The sequence below is a fragment of the Aethalodelphis obliquidens genome, unplaced genomic scaffold, assembly GCF_003676395.1.
Source record: "Aethalodelphis obliquidens isolate GAN/ISIS:26980383/991018 unplaced genomic scaffold, ASM367639v1 scaffold3, whole genome shotgun sequence".
In the NCBI taxonomy this organism is placed as follows: Eukaryota; Metazoa; Chordata; class Mammalia; order Artiodactyla; family Delphinidae; genus Aethalodelphis; species Aethalodelphis obliquidens.
In genome coordinates, this window is record NW_020837947.1 from 1,710,057 (window position 1) to 1,727,183 (window position 17,127).

The window sequence follows — 17,127 nt, forward strand, 5'->3', positions numbered from 1 at the left end:
CAGCTCCCCGGCCCTCCTCCGGTGCTTATTACCCACGCTGGGAGGCCGAGGCAAACAGCACTCACAGGCCGTAGGCATGCAGGTCCCTGGCGCTGTCCAACCCCCGTGCCTCCATGCACGGAAGGAGGTCTGCCTCAGGGCGAACGGAACCGCCAGGCGACTCGTGCCCGGCCCGTCAGACGGGGCTCCTCCCGGCCTCGCTCACGCTGCCCCTGCCGAGGCGACCCTCCTCGGGCCTCGTACCCCCAGCTCAGAACCCAGCTCACGTGATTACGGTCCAGGTGAGCGTCCCACCCCAGCTTCAGCTTCAGCTTCACGGGCGGGACCACGGCCGTCTCAGCTTTCCCGGGGCTTGGAACAGCCGCCGGTGCGCGCCGAGTGCCGGGGACGCCTCCTGCTTCCCCCCGCCCCACTCCAGGATCGGTGAGCCTCGCCTACAGGCCCTAGTGAAGCCTTCAGCAAGAGAGCAGAGAACCACCTTTCACGCTCAGTATTCTCTCCTATGCCCTCTTTTCCTCAGGTGACCACGAAACCCGAGAGAAACAAAGAGAGGACCAGCAGTGCTGCTCTGCAGAAAACGGCAGCTGTGCCCCGGAAATCCCTCCGTTTTCCCGCAAGCTGGTCCCCTCGAGGGCCAAGGACGTGTCGGGACCCCGCCCCGCTCACCTGGACTGCAGTACTGGAGTGGCTGCTGTCCGTGTGCATGTGGGGCTTCTCCTCGTAACGGGGCCACTGGTCCTGAGGAGGAGCCGTGCGGTCCTGGGACTTGGAGGCCGGGAAGGTGAAGTACTCCCTGGTGTAGGTCTGCGTCGGGATGGGGTAGGCCTCAGCTCGGGGAGGAGGGGTCTGCTCCTGCAGACGGGCAGAGGAAGGCAGCTGAGCTTTCCGCAGTCCGCACCGCGGACCGATCCAATTTCCAAGGCCCGCTTTTAAAGCAGGGTCCGTGTATTTTACAAGCGGTGTTAAAAATTTAAAGTGCCGGATCCTGGACTGAGAATAATTAAAAACATTTTATTTTGCCCCGACTTACTAACTGAAAGCTCATTTACCCATTATATTAAAAATTCAAAACCCAAACACTCAGGAACCAGAAACCGTGAGAATATTTTCCTAGATAACTCAGGCCCCCTGGGGGAACCCAAGGGTCTGCTGTCGGAGCATCTGTGTGCTCACGTCTCAGACCTCAGCGCAGAGGTTTCCAGTGGAGACGGACGTTATCTTGGCCGCTGTCCCAGAGGTATAGGCGCCTTTCCCGCCGGGACTAGGGGGCTCATCTGTTGGTGGAAAACAGGAAAGAAAGCTAACGTTAAATAAGCAAGCCCCACGTAACATCGCGAGAGCTCTTTACAGGCAGTAACCTCGCGCCGGGCACCTGCACGCCGCCAGCGAGGTGTCGAGAGCACAGACACAGAAACAAGGCGCGTGGAGGTGAGGGCTCACCTCGCCCACTCCCGCCTCCTGAATCATCAAGAGCCCGGAGCCACGAAGCTGTATCTGCGAACCTGGTATCTGGGGCATGTCTCCTCCCAGGAAGCTGCTGCTTCCTGCTGACAACCCTTTAACACCATGAAGACTGTCTGCTGCCCCACGGGGCATCCAGCAACCTGTGCTCCCCCCTCATCAGTGTACCTGCCCGGAGCATCCAGGAATCGAAGTTCCCGGACTAGTTTTTACTTCCTGTTAGCACCTTAGCTGTAGCATCTTTCATGAAAAACACATCCCAGCTGGCTAATCTACGCAGGTAATAATGGTCTTTTAATGCGCAGCAAAGCCGGGGCGCCCTCCTCCCTCTGGCTGTGAGCGGGCACGTGGCGGGGCGCGCGTCTCGACGGGAGAAGGGCCGCGAGGCTCCTCTTACTTGCGACGTTGGGGCTGGAGCGGTGGTCAGCCCTGTTTTTCATCAGCCTGTCGTCGCCAGGCAGCTTCTTTGGTTCGCTGTATTCTGCCCAAGGCATCTGAGGGCTCTCCGGGGACCCGTTTTGAGCTGAATTGTTATAGAGCTCAAAACCCTCACTCTTTGGTCGGGGTTTACCTGATCCACGACGATCTGAAACTGAAATCAAAACACCTTCAAGATCTGTTCCTTTGTTCAAGATCTTATCTGAAACACCGTTTAGTCTTAAAGGAAAGGTGAAGCTACAAATACTGAAAACTCCACGAGTAAGAATCTGTTTTTACCAGAAGAAATGAGGGGATTTTTATATAAAAGTAAAATCTTTCTGAAGAATCTCTAGGCAGTTTTCAAAGGAAGCAACATTTAAGGGTCACTGACGAGAGAAACTACTCCTTCAAAGCTCATTTTCTCACTAGCGTACCTGCTTAGGCAACAGGATTACTGTTAAAGTGACTCTTCTGGCTGAAACATCAACTCGCTTCCCTCAGTTTTTAAAACGTGTATTAATTCCTTTAGTCACCCAGGGTTGCTGTCCTCATCGGGAACCGCTGTGTCACTGCTGTGATTACTCACTCTTTACTTTCTAGCTTTCCTGTCCTCTCACTCCACGGCCCTGACCTATTATTTATTCCAACAGTTTCCCCCGTTGGTCCTAAACTCATCACCTAGTCTGCTTCTTTCAAATGACTATAAACTAAGGCATCAGACAACCATATGTTAAGCACCATGTCATGAAAAAAGCACAACCACAGTGCCGTGTGGAGGCCTGTGTCTGTCTTCCAGGCTCTCAGCGCTTCGGCTGCAGTCACTACCAGGCATGGGCTCCGGGCTCACCCAGGGCACCGGCTCTGGGGATGTACACAGCCAGCCAAGGACGTACAAAGTATGTGGGGATTTCACAGACAATGGGCATCATCATGGTTTTCCCCTGGTTTCTCAGCTAATTCTTTACAAAGCCCCACATTTATACTGATTTTATTCTGAGGTTTTTGATGTACTACAAAACCACGGTTCCCACCAACAAATTACTCATTCAAAAACTGAGCTTTTTAGTTAAAGTGAACTCTCTACATAACAGTCATGCCCCATCTCAGAGCATGCAAGACTGAAACAACTATTCATACACACGCGTGTAAACATTCCTTCGGGAGAGGATTCTACTTGTTCTTTGAAGGCTTTATATCCCGCGTGTGTTTGTCTGTCAAAGATGAAAAGTCATTCCTCCACTTACTACCGACCAAGTGCCCCGAGTGCCGCTGGCATGTGGAACGTGCGGGGTCCCCTGCAGTCACCAGGCGTGTGCACGTTGTCAGTGGCTCTTGCCGGGGGGGGGGCCCTAATAAACTACCACCACCATAGCGCGACTGGCCCCCGCAGCCCATGATCTAGTAATCCTGGGCACCGCGCTCAGCCTCGCGTCTTTCTTTAAAACCGGGGTAGTAACGACAACAGGGCCTATTCCACAGGGTCTGTGAGTATTAGACGAGGCCACGACTGGAAAAAGCCTGGCACACGGCAGGTGATCAGTAAGCATGAGCTACGACTGGCAGCAGTCAGTGGGGGCGGCGGCGACCCGCAGTCCTTACTTCTCTGCATCATGGGCGACGGCTGATTGAGCAGGGTAGCGAGACCGTGATAAATGGCTCCTTGCTTTGCTACTTCCAGCGTCACCACGGAGCTTGTCCTTGTCATCAGTTCTGCTGCCCTGGGAAGAGAGCATCACGGCTGTAAGAGAAGTGATTCAGGCACCCGTCCTGTCCCCACGGCAGCTTGCGGTCAGGGCGAGGCCAGCACGCCCGCCGGCCTCACCCGCCAGCCTGAGTCAAGTTCTGACAGACTCCCTCCCTCTGACTATCAATAAGAACAGTAGATGACTTCCAGAAACTTCAGCAAGTGCTAAGAGTCAAAGAAACGTATTCAGACTAAAATACATAATTTTCATGTACACTAAGACTTTTACACTTAGAGAGGAAGGGCATAGTTTTTAGCATGGTTTTTCGTCTTCCAATTCCAAAATTTAATATGAAATATCCCTAAAAAGTGCTCTTCTTAAGCTTTAAACAGATAAAGAAACGATACCTTTCTTGAGAGAGTCCTACCAGACTCCGTCCATCCACGCTGAGGAGCTGGTCACCTGCAGCCAGCCGCCCGTCCTGGACACACCCGGAAGGCATGCGGACAGGAGAGGAGGGGGGGACAGCAGAGGGAGAAGGGGGGAGAGGAAGCCAACGGTAAGTACGCTCAGACTTGGGTTTTCCACAGGCTAAAACAGCCGGAACATCGCATGTCGTCTGTTAAACACACGGCGCACTGAGAGCTGGCCGCTTTAAGAGTCATACCCACCACGTCAGCAGCACCTCCTTTTACAACAGACTTGACGTAGATTCCAAGTTTGTCTTGACCAGCACCCTAAACAAAAACAAGGTGGAAAACACCGTACTGAAAATACACAGTAAGAAACGTAAAAATAAAACATGCATACAGATGACTGTAAGTAAAGTCTCAGCTATTGTTTTTACATGAAAATTAGAATTGCGAAAACTATATTAATAGAATCAACACTCCGGTAAATATAAAGAAACTAACAGGAAATGCACCCACTTTGTCTTTCCAAATTAAGAAAAACTACTTCTGAAAAATCAGTCAATCACCAGCCAGCTGGCGAGGTGACCACGACCGACCTGCAGTCCTGCAGGCAGAGGTGAGTCCTGGCGGTACAAGTGTACGTGGGCCACGCTCGCAGCAAGCACTGCTGCTCACCTCGATACAAGAGCAGCTCACCAGAGGGTTTCTGCGTTCCAAAGCTTACCCACCTCCCCTTACACCCGTAAAGTTTAAAATCTAAAACAAGGAAAACCTTCTTGTGGCAAACAAGAAGAGGGACTTGGGGAGAGACAATTATGCAGAAAATACTCTACACTGCTGCAATTTAAGGATCACGCATTGTAACCCTAAGGAAGTCCTGAACTACAAGCACCAGCCCGCGCAGCCCGCGCGCGTGCACTAGCTTCACTGCACGCTACATCACGGACGGGCGAGGAACCTCTGTGAGGCGGATGGAAGAAACAGATACAATTGCCTTACAGAATCGCCAGTGTTCTATTTGGACGTTACAACTCCAACGTAACATCTGAATTTCAGATAATTTATTAGGGCCACCAAAGGAAGCATTCATACGTATGAAACGTCATTTGGATGTCACTACCAATATTCTACAACCGAGAACGTATTTCTCAGCTCGAACCTCAGTACTTATGAAATATTGTATCACAAAAGCAAAAACATAAGGTATCACAGAAAGGTATAAAGATAGTTCAACCAATGACTTAATTGACACCAATTTTCTACAACACTCTGGAACTCCCAAATTTCCACTTGAAAACTTATTTTTCCCTTTAGTTGACAGAACAGGGTAAAAGAGGGCAGTCTGCCCAACCTCCCGCCTCAGGGAAAACCCAGCAGGGGTGCCGTTTTGTGAGCCTAAGAGCACCTCCCACTTACCTCTTTCTGAAGACCATACACACTGCCTCAACACAACAGCTCCACTCCAGGCTTCCGGGGGTTACATTATCTGGGAGCTGATTCTACAAAAGCTCTACCCACGGTAAGTAAAATCCGTTTTCTCCTCAGCAGCTCCTGACCCTCTGGCTGAGGTTTCCCGACTGTTCCCCTCAAGACCCCTCTCCGCTTCTGTCTGTCTATACGTCGACATCCACCACCCTGCCTCATTACACGTCTCCTGCCCGGTCCAGACACCCAACCACATGCCCCGAGGACTCAGCTGGCCCTGCTGCCTCACGTAAAAAATTACTGGGATACTGGGGAAATACTGTACTTTTCTGCGTACATTTGAAATTTCACACACACACGTGTGTGTACATATATGTATATATAGTCACTCAATAAACGGGAACTTTCTGAATTTTAGCCTATCGCTTAGCAAAAAAGCAATAAGTACAGCTTTCATCTGACTTCCCTTGTGCCAATATGGTTTCCTTGAACCTGAGGCCTAAGATGATCCGTGGGACACTACTTCTAGGGCAGCCCCCCCTGCCCCATCTGTTAAAGTGGGCACCCCTCCTATATTACCTAATTAAATGACTCCTTCAAATAACATTCTATACTTCGATGTAATCTATGATTAATTACCTAATTGGGCTGTTTGAATAACAGCTGCATTCATTCCGCAAATAGTCACTGAATGCCTGTACCACCCTAAGCTCTCTGGGTACGTGAATGAACAAAACAGACACCTCCCCACGTCCCCACCCCCAAAGGAGCTCATATTCTAGAGTAGGTTTCTTTGCGGATGTCAGATAATATTTCTGACTGGGGTACTGAAAATCCCTCTTTATCTTTTTCTGCAAACGCTGCGTGATTATTTCCTTGTAACAAGGCCAGCGTTTGGGGGAAAGGTTCTAAAAGCATAGTTACTTTTTTCTTCTGCTCTCTATTTGACTGACTATTAAACTTCAAAATCCCAGTTTTTAGTGTGAATGGACACACTACATTTTCACAAGCATTATTTTTTGGGAATGCAATACTGTCCTTGTAATTTAGATAATAAAAATTGTACTTTTAATAAGATAGTCAATCACTACTACCTTTGACAAAAGAAATCTCTAGCAGTAATACCAGTAAGACAGTATTTTTAGTAACTGATGTAAACAAAATACCAAATACATATTTGGATATTTTAGAACACTGAACCAAGCCCCCCTCCCCATTTCTGGTATGAAAGGTTATTATTAATAAAGAAAAAAATCTCATTTATTTGGACAAATTAAAGTGATAAGAAAACTTTAATCTTTTTAAAGTCACAAAATAGAAAGTACAAGAAAACCATGAAAATGCTGTTCTGCTTCCTCTGGATAAACCAAGAACTCGCAAACGCGCTCTTCGCCGCATACCCGTCAGGGCCTCCGTTAGTCACAGCTTTCCCTCCAGGAAGGTGCCCCGGCTGCACGTCCACGATAAACTGTAGCTTCACTACATTATTACTTCCTGTCTTCAACCTCTTCCTTTAGACCAGTAATCACACGCCTGCGGGTAACTACCGGGCTCTAGGATCTCACGACCGCCCTGTATTTTAGACAACTAATACGCAGGCTTGAATTCAGCAGACTCCACATGAGCTGCAAGTAGCACGGAAACAACCCCAAAGCCTCATGTTTTTAAACAGATAATTTATTACGCGTTACATGCAATACGAAATTTAATAAGTCTAAGTTCTAAGTATTCAAGTAACCGATCCTGTAATAGATATTTTTAACAGCATCATTTAAAATTTTTTTTTTATTGAAGTCACATCTTTAAACAAGCATTAGTTTACATTATAAATTTCAGAAAAATTCTGGCAAAATGAGGAAAACTCTCCTTATGACTCGCCCGCTGGCCCCCTCTATCCAACCTGCCTCACAAAATTCCCCTTCCAGAAGCGCACGCCTCCAACAAAGCTCTCCTGACCCAACAGGTCACCAGCTATCTGTCAGTGGGCGCCCAAGTTCAAGTTCGAGCACACCACGCCCACCTGATTGCCCTGCACATGCCCCCTCCCACCCCCGGCTGCCAGGTCCTTGCTTTCATTTATGCTGTTCTCACCACACAACGACTTTCGGATGCAACGGCTCTGCCAAAGTCCTTTTATCACTGGACCCCTAGGCCCACCTGCCGGCCCGCTCACCCTGCCAAGGCCAGGCAGGATGCGACCTCTCGCTGGCTCACGTTCCCATGGGATTTCCTGTGTTCCCTCAGACGGTTACAGGCGGCTCCTCCCCTAGCTCCCTGCCAGGGCCGCTTCCCAAAATCCCTGCAGTCAGGCTACAACAACAGGGTCAACTCCTTATTTTAAAAACCCTCTCTGGGGAAATCCAGAATCTTACTGAATGAATACGTTGGCAGGCTAAGAAGCAGCTGATATGTGCGTTATCTGGGAGCTGGCAACACAGCACTGCGGAGCTACTGGTGTAAAAAGTTAGAAACCTCAAGCATTTCTGAGACACTCGGACCCACCGCTGTCAGGCAGCAGGTGACGAGGAAGGCACGGCGCTGAAGAACTGCTGGACTTACTGCCTCGCATGACGGGAAGTTACCTAAATTCTAAGTCACAGCCGCTCCTTTTAGTTCCAAGTAAGTTCAATTTATGCTTCCTTGTCACAAGGAAGAAACGAGAGGTCATGATTATTAGAGACCTCAATTCAGAAGACCACGAGCATCTAAAAGCTCTACTGAAGGTTCGTCATAAAAACTGACTTTAGTTAAAAGTCATCAACAAAGCACCATGATAAAAGATGATCTTTTAAAAAGACTCTTGGGGGTAGGGAGATACATAAGTAATATTCGAAGACAGGGGTCCCCAACGGCCGGGCCGCACAGCAGGAGGTGAGCTGCGGGCGAGCGAGGGAAGCTTCATAATCCGCTCCGGATCCCCCCATTGCTCTGATCCACCCCCACCGCTCACATCACCGCCTGGGCCACCCCCCCAGTCCGTGGAAAAACTGTCTGCCACGAAACCGGTCCCTGGTGCCAAAAAGGTTGGGGACCGCTGCTCTAACAGGTATCCAAACTTTGGTTGGCATTTGAATCTTCCAAATGTGGTCTCAACCTCGCACTATTTACCTAGTGAATATTCCTTACTTAACAGAGCACTCTGCCTACACGTCTGTCAGCGTGTCCCTTTCTGCAGACTGCCTGTCTCTACGGGGAGGCCCTTCCCTCTTTCCAGGCTGGATCTCTCCCATCTCTCCTTATCTGAATCTTATCTGTACTTCGTGGGTAGCTCATGACTATAAACTGGCCATAAAAATCTGTAAATGCAACTGCTGTACAGATAAATTACAGTTTCACCGGTAACTACTTTAGAAAAACAAAATCAAAGATGAATATACCACCTGGAGATGAAAGAACTCTAAGGAATTTCTTACACTCTCTCTCTCTCCCTCTCTCTCTCTATAAAATCGCCATGGACAGTTACTTTCCACCCAAAGACCGCAATCTTTGAGCAACACTGAGGTGATCCAAGGCCTCACTCTGGCCAGAGCAGCCCTGGCTGGAAGGGCCCCCGTGACTGGGGAGACGGGGAGCTGGTGAGCTGTGTGGGTCCCTACCCACTACCATCTGTACTGGGAACAGGTCAGCTCTTGGAAAAGACGTAATCGTTCCTTAACATTACAGAGCGCTCTGCCTCCCACCCCATTTCATCTGAATAAAAATAAAAACGTTATAGACTATGATAAAAAAAATGAATAAAGCAAAATTTATTAATTCCAGAAATATTAAACCACTTATGTCTCATTTCTACACAATAATGCACACACTAGCCCAGTAAGACTGAACTTTAAAAAAACTTACTCGACAAATTCTATTAAGTTCCTCTTTTATTTACATACGCCCAAAATTAAAATTCATTTTATGGTAATTCTACTTCTCTAATTAAGAAATGAAAACGGAGTCCACAAGTTATACCTTTTTGCTGCTACGTATCAAGGCATCACATCTGTCATTAGAAGAACGTAAAGATGAGGGGCCTAAGCACTGACCAAAGGCCAACAAGAGGAATATACGCAGAGAGCTTTCCAGACGCTCGCTGGTGAAGGCACGTTAGGCGTGTCTGGCACGGCAGCCACGAGGTCCAGGGGCTGCTGGGCGCTGGGATGCCGCTCGTCCAGACCGAAATGTGTAGCTCAGTGCAAAGCGCACCCAACTTCAAAGACTGAGTGTGCAAAAGAAGAATCTAAAATGTCTCACTAACGACTGATATGACTACACGTTGAAATCATAACTACATAAAAGAAGACACACTATTAAAGTTAATTCCAGATTCTTTTATTTTTTTAAATGTAGCTAATAGAAGATTCTGAATTACCTACACGGCCCACGTATTCTATTTCTATTGGACATCACTGCTCTAAAACTATAAGCTTTTCATGGCATATCTATGTTATTAGTAACCAAAGATACTAGCAATAATCTATAATTATGCAGATAACTGTGTAAAAACAAGGTCTAACTGCAACACAATATATACGCTAACATTACACACCCTGATTTCCAACGATGAGAAGAGAACCACAGTATAATAAGTAAATATATAAAGTATTTTAAGAATTACTTGCCTAAAGTTGTCTAAACCGGCATTTGAAAAGATATTATTGTATTTTTGGTCCATGTTATTTGTAAAATTAAAATGAACAGAATAAGCATAACCATTTGGAACTATCCATTCCTCACCTGACAAATCAAATTCCTTTTTAAAAACTGCCTTCTGGGAAGCAGTGATGTGTTCCAAAGGCATCAGGAATTACGGATTTCACTAGACACAACTTTGGAATTAAATATTAAAAGTCCATTTAAAAAAATCAAAACCACACTTTCCCTTCCAGAGGCACTGATGAGGGTAACACGCAGTACAGCACTCGAGCTGTTTGGCATTTGTGGCCTTTAATGTAATTTTCGGGAGGTTAGAGAATGGGGACCACACACACTAGCCAGGGGCACAAAAGAAGGCAGAGGGCTAGATCCTCAGTCCTGAAAAAAGCAGTTAAAGTGAAATAACAAAGGTCACTCCTGTGTGGTCTCAGTATTTAACCTTAAAGTGCATCCTGGAGCTGTTTCCTTTCCCTTAAAAGGGAGAGAAGGAGGCTTGAGGAGAAGGAGTCTGAGAGGAGGAGGAGAGAAGGAAAGGGCAGAGGTTGAAGGGGGTGAAGCAACACCACACCTGGAATTTACCTGCAGAATAGGTACACGAGAGAACGGCGGTCAGCTGACAAAAATGATGCCCAAACAGAACGACAGACAGCAGAAGCCGCACTGCGCTTTCCCCAGAACTAAAGAAACACGCACCTGTCAGTCAGCTGCCTGATGTATCCGATGAGAACCGGCTACAAGTTTAGAAAAGGCTGCTCCTAAATATCTTGTTTGCTCTAAATCTTCTAAGGCACCTTGGGAAAGACTGAAGCACAGGTGCTCTCACCTCCCGCTCAGAGAGACTCAATCAGAAGGAACCCCGCTTCAAACATTCCAGCTGCAACGTCTGAGTGTGTGGGAGTGTGATATGAGTTACAGCATAAAAACATCATTAAAACACAATCCCCTGCCCCGCCGAAAAAAAAAAAAAAGGCAGCAGCAGGAGGAAGACAGACTGGCCAGCCACAGCAGCATGGGTTCAGCCTATTGTTCCCGGCGTGGAAACAGCCTGCACCCTCGCGAAAGGCTTTCAAACAATCAGTGGGCTGGGCTGACCTGAGAGCCAGGAGTATTTAAAACTCATCAGGCAGATTCAGTACAATGCTCTGCCCACCCGCCCCTTCCTCAGTGTTCGGAGCTGCTTTAGTTCTAGTCAGACAAGAGTTCTGATTCATAAACTACTAAAATTCAGACTAGAGTTTTTAAAACATTGTCAGGCTCTCTCTTTTTGGTAGCCATTACCTTAGTTCTGAAACAATCAGTTTTCAAACTCATACCTGAGACACTCTCCACCCTAGCAGCCTGGACGGCACTGGCGTGGTAAGTGCCCTTTCTGCCAGAGACGCACGCTCCAGGGTCAGCTCTGCCCATCTTCTACCGTTTGCATAAAGCACAAACAAACAACACTGTGTCATCTATCTTTTCACTCTCCGTAAAGTAAAGGAAGCAAACCACACTGATTCTGAACTGGGCCCTACAGATGGGCTGCAGGAGGCCTTGGAGCCCGGAAGCGTGGGCGCACGACCCAGGGTGCAAGGAGCGTTCTCCAGGGCGCGAGGAGGGTTCTCCAGGGCGAAGGGGCAGCTTCCCCAGGAGCCTCAGAGCGTCTGTGGCTCAAGAGTGAGACAAGGAAGGTGACCCGTCGGTTCCTGCACGGCTCAGGCAGGTGCCCCGGGGCTGTCTGGGCCTCGCCAGACTGGGCTGCTCCACAGCCAATCCCTCCACCCGGGGACCCTACAAATACCGTCATTCTCTACGTGTACCAACCACCACGTGAAAAGAGGGCTCTGCTTTACATTATTTTAATATTGTAATTGAATTCAGTTATTTCAGTGGACCCAAGAACTTTGCACGTAGGCCACTACCGTAAATGTATAGATAAAACATTGTTCTTCTATATAATTTACTATTAGGACAGAAATAGAAAGCATTGTTTCCAGATTCATAAGCCAACAGCCACGCAGGGCACCCGGTCGTTTCGCACGACTTAACGGAAAGTTATTCCCGGCATGTCCACGGGAGAAACTGCAGTCACCTGGTACTTTGGAATTGCTCTTAAAAGGGAACTGAGAATTTCCCAACCCATTTCTTTGACTAGGTCTTTCCCACCTGGTCCCAATAAGGTCACTAAGGAACACAAGGGTGAAGGTCTCAAATTCCTTAAAGGACTAAACTGTAGTTCACACTCGCTTTGTAAGTGGTGAAAGGCAGTATGATCAATAAACACTGCTTTTAGCCTCTCCTTTTTAAGGCACAGGAATTTTATTTTGTGTTTTAAGCTAAGATTTAAAACCTTAAAAACCGTATATAGTCAAAGCACAAACTAAGATTCAATTAACCATTCATTTTTAAATAAAATAGTAAAATATCCTAAGTACCTTTCAAATTGTCACTTTTATGCTCACTTTTAGAAAAACCAGGTTTTGGAGAAAGCCTGCAGTAAAAAGCACCTAAAGCGGCCCAGAAGAAGTTGCATTGTGGAGATTCCTGCATGTCCTTGGCAAATTCTACAGCAGCAGCTTCCACTGTTTCAAGCAACTTTCACTATACTACAACCGGCAGGAGTAGATTAATGGTTTTTCTTGTATAAAAAGTACACAGAAGCCTTAGAGCTTCACGAACCTCAGGAATCCATAGTGCTCAGCTACAGAGCAGTAAACATCTGGGTGTGTAATCACGAGCTCCCTTACACGGCTGCTGCACGGGCGAGTGAACCCCGGACAGGTTGAAGCACGTTACCCTGGAGGGAAAGCAGCCTCTAAAGAGAACATCCGCGTCCACCACGGCCCCGAAGAGACTCACCACAGACTCTGCTCTTCCGACAACAGAGAGCCACATTTTGGCCTCTCGGGCGCACCAGCTTCTCCAGCTGAAACACAACTGTCTACTTCCCCCGGTGGCAACAGCGGCACACAGCTGGCCTCTCAAGGCTCGCCACCACGAAGCTGAGCTGGACGCCACAACCCGGACGGCATTGAGCAACTGCAGCCAGACCGATGCAACACTCGGACTCTTACGTAACCGGGCAAGCTCAGAGTTTCATTTACTTTGTACTTTATTAAACTTTAAAAAGACCTAGAAAAATAAAAAGGAGGGAACGGTTGCTATTTAAAAAATCCAAATTAAACAGGAAGCACTGTGCCGGCCCTCAGCTGAGTGAGAAGTAGCGCCCCAAACGTCCCCAAAGCAGGGTTTCACAGAGTGGACAGCGCACGACGGTTCCAAGGCATCTGGATCCCATAAAACAGCCGCAGCCTGGAAGGGGCGTCGGCGGGCTGACATCAGAACCCTGCCCAGGCTCACGGCCGCGAGGCCACATGCTAATTAGGAAGAAGTAAAGAAGAACGGAGCCGAACACAAAGGCCGCAGGAGCTCACGGAAAAGACCAAATCACACAGACGCAAGCAAGGGTGACAGGGGTAAAATTCAACACGGCGGCCTGCGGGCTCTTCTGTGCTTAACAAGAACAAGATGACAGGTGACGGCACTGTGTGATCCTCAGGGACCAGCTGGAAACGCCCCACAGGCTCCTCTCCCCGAGACTCGAGGTGCGGGCACGCTGAGCGTGTGGCGGGAAGCGCTCTGCTCCGGGCGCCCACCACGGAGGACGCAGAGCTCTGCGAGCACCCCGGCTGCCCGCGCTCGCCGCATGGCCTTGGACTCTCCCGAGGCCACCTGCGCTGTCATGAGGGCTGACACTGCCCTAGCCGGGCATCAGGCACAGAGCGGTGTTTCAGCAACGTGGGCCCATCACAGGACTTGTTCACTCCTGCTCAACATTCCTTTGTGAGCACCAGACAGACTACAGCTCTGCTGGAGAAAAAGCCATGGAGTCCACAGGTGAACTGCTGGAGTCGTGTCTCATTGTAAGAACAGACATTGACACACTTTTTCATGCCTGAAAGCGGCACGCCATCTGGTTACTAGAGCTTGCTCTTACCCCCTTAGAGCACCCTATGCCTCTGACCCTCCCTCCGAGTTCCACACTCGGGTATCCGGCGATGCATGCGATAACGTGCTCGCTTGCCCAGCTCAACAGGCATCCACCCAGCTCTCAAGTCTAACACGCTCAAAACTGAGCTCTCGATTCTCTCCCTGCCAAAACGTGCTCCTTTTCAGGAGCTCCACCTTCAGTAAACACGCCCACACGCCCAGCTGCTGAAGACAGACCCGGGATACACTGATATTTCTCTCTTCCACTCACTACACACACCCCGTTCAACAGCCAAGGTGAAAGCTGCCATTCAACGAATACACATCAGCGCCCAAGATGCACCGGAAGCTGGCAGCCCTGCAGCGGCGGACACGCCGGGGCCCGGCAGGCGCACCGGAAGCTGGCAGCCCTGCAGCGGCGGACGCGCTGGGGCCCGGCTGCCTGCAGGGGTGTCTGTCCCAGCGACGCCACACTGGTCCACAAGTAAACGTGCTGCCGCGGCTGCCCGGCCTCCGTCTCCGCCGCCACCTCCTTCCCCCGCTGAGCGGACACTCCTCCCACTTGCAAAACCAGGCGTAGCTCCCTCACTAGCCCCTGGCTGCACTTCTGAGCCCCCCGGACCACGCTCTCCAAGGCAGGAGGAATAAACTCTCAGGACTGCACTCTGACGCCACCACGTCTTACGTGAGCCCTTCAGTGGCTACTCCCTCTAAAGCCTGAACTGCAGCAAGCCCTCGGGCTTCTTGGAATCAGCGTCCTGGGGACCCGGCCACACGCCTCACTGACCACTGCCCTGCCCGCTTTCCCGCTGTGACCACACGCCCGCGGAGCGGAGCGTCTGCCCGCCTGGGCCCCACGGGGGCCTGCAGACCCTGCTGCCCGGCGTCCGGCCTCGCCTGCTCTCGGGCCGCCTCCAAGGGCTCCCCTTGCCTCCGCGCGCTGGCCCCGGGGCCGCAAAGCCTGTGCCCGCCCCTCCGCCAGGTTTCACGGCTCACCCTCCGAGGTCCAGCGCACGAGGCATCTCCTCGGGGGCCTTCGCTGACCCCGACTCCGCGCTGGCAGGGAGAGGGCTTCCTGCGGCTGCTCTTCACCGACCCCGGCCACGCACCTGGCGCGGCGGAGCCCTGGGGCTAGCGCCCTTCGCTCCTGCCTCTCGCCGGCAACCGCAGGCACGGGGACAAGGCTGGACGGCGACTGCCAGCCTGGCTCCTTGTCCTAGCTGCCCACGGACACCTGGCAGCCGGGCGAGGCCAGAGGCCGGCCAGAGGGGGTTTGGGGGGCGCTCACGCAGTGCCTCACTGTTCGCTACACTCAGGACTCGGGCCAGAGGGAAGGGCCCAGAGACACTTAAGTAGATCCTACTTAAACCTACAGAAGACAGGTAGCTTTGTACTGAAAGAGATCAGGAGAATTTCAAATCTCAAGTAAGACACGTATCTGAAATAAGATTTTTATATACATATATACATGTAAAAATCAGAAAATGCGGGCGTTACATTTTTCCTGTATACTGGAGTATGGTGGGGTAATTTTTATCCTAATAACTTTTTTCCCGCCCTGAAAATGGGCATTTGACTCGCTGAGCAAAGAGGAGAACAGTCTGCGGCCTGTACCTTCCCGCTCACATCCCCCAGCGTTCTGAGCTGTGGGCCCACCTGATCACGACAGGCGGGAAACATGGCCCACGAGCCGGACCGCATTGGAAGGGGTGAGCGTGAGTCCTGGCCTGCGAGGCTCTGGCCTGGCTCCTTGGCCTCCTTGGGTGAGCCCAGGTGATGCTGTGTCCCAGACCACACCTGCCTTCCACGTGCTAATGCAGAGGCTCAGCTCCTCTGGCTGCTTCAGTCCCGGCGCTGTGCTGCCTCCTGCACACCAAGGCCCTCTGGCTGCTTTAGTCCCGGCGCTGTACTGCCTCCTGCACACCAAGGCCCTACAATCTCGGTTGCACCATGTCCCTTCTTCCTTCCAAACCCTTTCGTTTCTCTGAGAAACAGAACACCCCACCTGTCAACGGAGAGTCTTCAAAATGAGCGAAGGCCCTCTTTCCCCTCCGCTCTCCCCAGACAGGGCCGTGCCGTGCGGTGCTCCCTTGCTGCAGTGCCCGTGTGGCGCGTGCACGCGGCTCGCGGCCTCTAGGACCCCTGCTGCCAGGAGCTGCAGCCAGCGGGGGGCCAGGGACCCGGGGGCCCGCTGCACACGGACACGGGAGCAGGGTGTCGGGTCCCTCCCGCCCTGGCTCCCCGGGAGCACCACCTGCCCAGCTTGGGGAGCTCGCACCCTGACCCGTCCGCGGAGTAGTCACCCCGGGAACGCAGCGAGCCCGGGGCTCCATTCCCACGCCTTCGCCCCCTCCCAGACGCAGAACTGGACGCGCAGCTCGGCCCCGACAGCTGCTGGTCCAAGGCCTCAAGAATGAAGGCTGGCAGCCCGGCCACCACCTGTGCCGTCCTACCTTTGCTGCGACAATGCTGAGGCCCATCCCGTTCTGCTTTTTGAGGGTCACCGTGATTACTTCCGGTTCTTTCCTCAGAGGCTGAGCCTAAGAGATGGAAACAGAACTTTACCACAGGCCTGAAACGCAAGGACCGCCACTCGGTCACTCGTTTTCTCTCCGGTAGTGGGGAGAGGAAACCAACGGAGAGTGGAAAAGGAAACAGTAAAAATCAACGAACACAGATACTCCTCCTGGAGTGACCTGGAAAAGTAAATACCAATAGTCTTGACTCCAGAGCCTTAAAGATGAATCATCACAGATGCTATTTAAATGTTATCTAAAGAACTTAATTTATAAAATAAAACTAACCTTGCATTACTATCGCATGAGAAAAACCTGATCATAAAATTAAATTTTTACTTTATTATCTTTCAGCGCCAATTACTAGGTGTTTTTTAAAAAAGAAATTTACACTTACTTTACACTGTTTATGGGGAGGACTGCAAAAACAGTGACGACAAAGATGATCTCACATCTCTGTCTCTTAAGAAAATTCAACAGCAAAAATACAGCAGCCACAGGCTTCAGACAGTGGGACCCAAAGTTCTGCATGATTCTGTGAAGCCCGTGGCTGGGGAATAAGTTACCGACCAATGAGACAGGCCAGTTTTTGAACAGATC

At 50.3% G+C, this 17,127-nt stretch overlaps 1 protein-coding gene across 14 annotated transcripts in view; it reads right to left on the reverse strand.

The window, feature by feature from the left end:
• Positions 1 to 17,127, reverse strand: part of AFDN (afadin, adherens junction formation factor) — a 98,030-nt gene that overhangs the window by 19,994 nt on the left and 60,909 nt on the right. For all 14 annotated transcript variants that reach the window (XM_027081207.1, XM_027081217.1, XM_027081246.1 and 11 more), the window contains 7 exons: positions 16,465 to 16,551; positions 4,238 to 4,303; positions 3,974 to 4,047; positions 3,481 to 3,599; positions 1,859 to 2,053; positions 1,183 to 1,274; positions 667 to 852 (listed from right to left, as the gene is read on the reverse strand). In XM_027081207.1, coding sequence (XP_026937008.1) covers positions 667 to 852; positions 1,183 to 1,274; positions 1,859 to 2,053; positions 3,481 to 3,599; positions 3,974 to 4,047; positions 4,238 to 4,303; positions 16,465 to 16,551 — 819 coding nt within the window. The remainder of the gene's footprint in view (positions 1 to 666; positions 853 to 1,182; positions 1,275 to 1,858; positions 2,054 to 3,480; positions 3,600 to 3,973; positions 4,048 to 4,237; positions 4,304 to 16,464; positions 16,552 to 17,127) is intronic.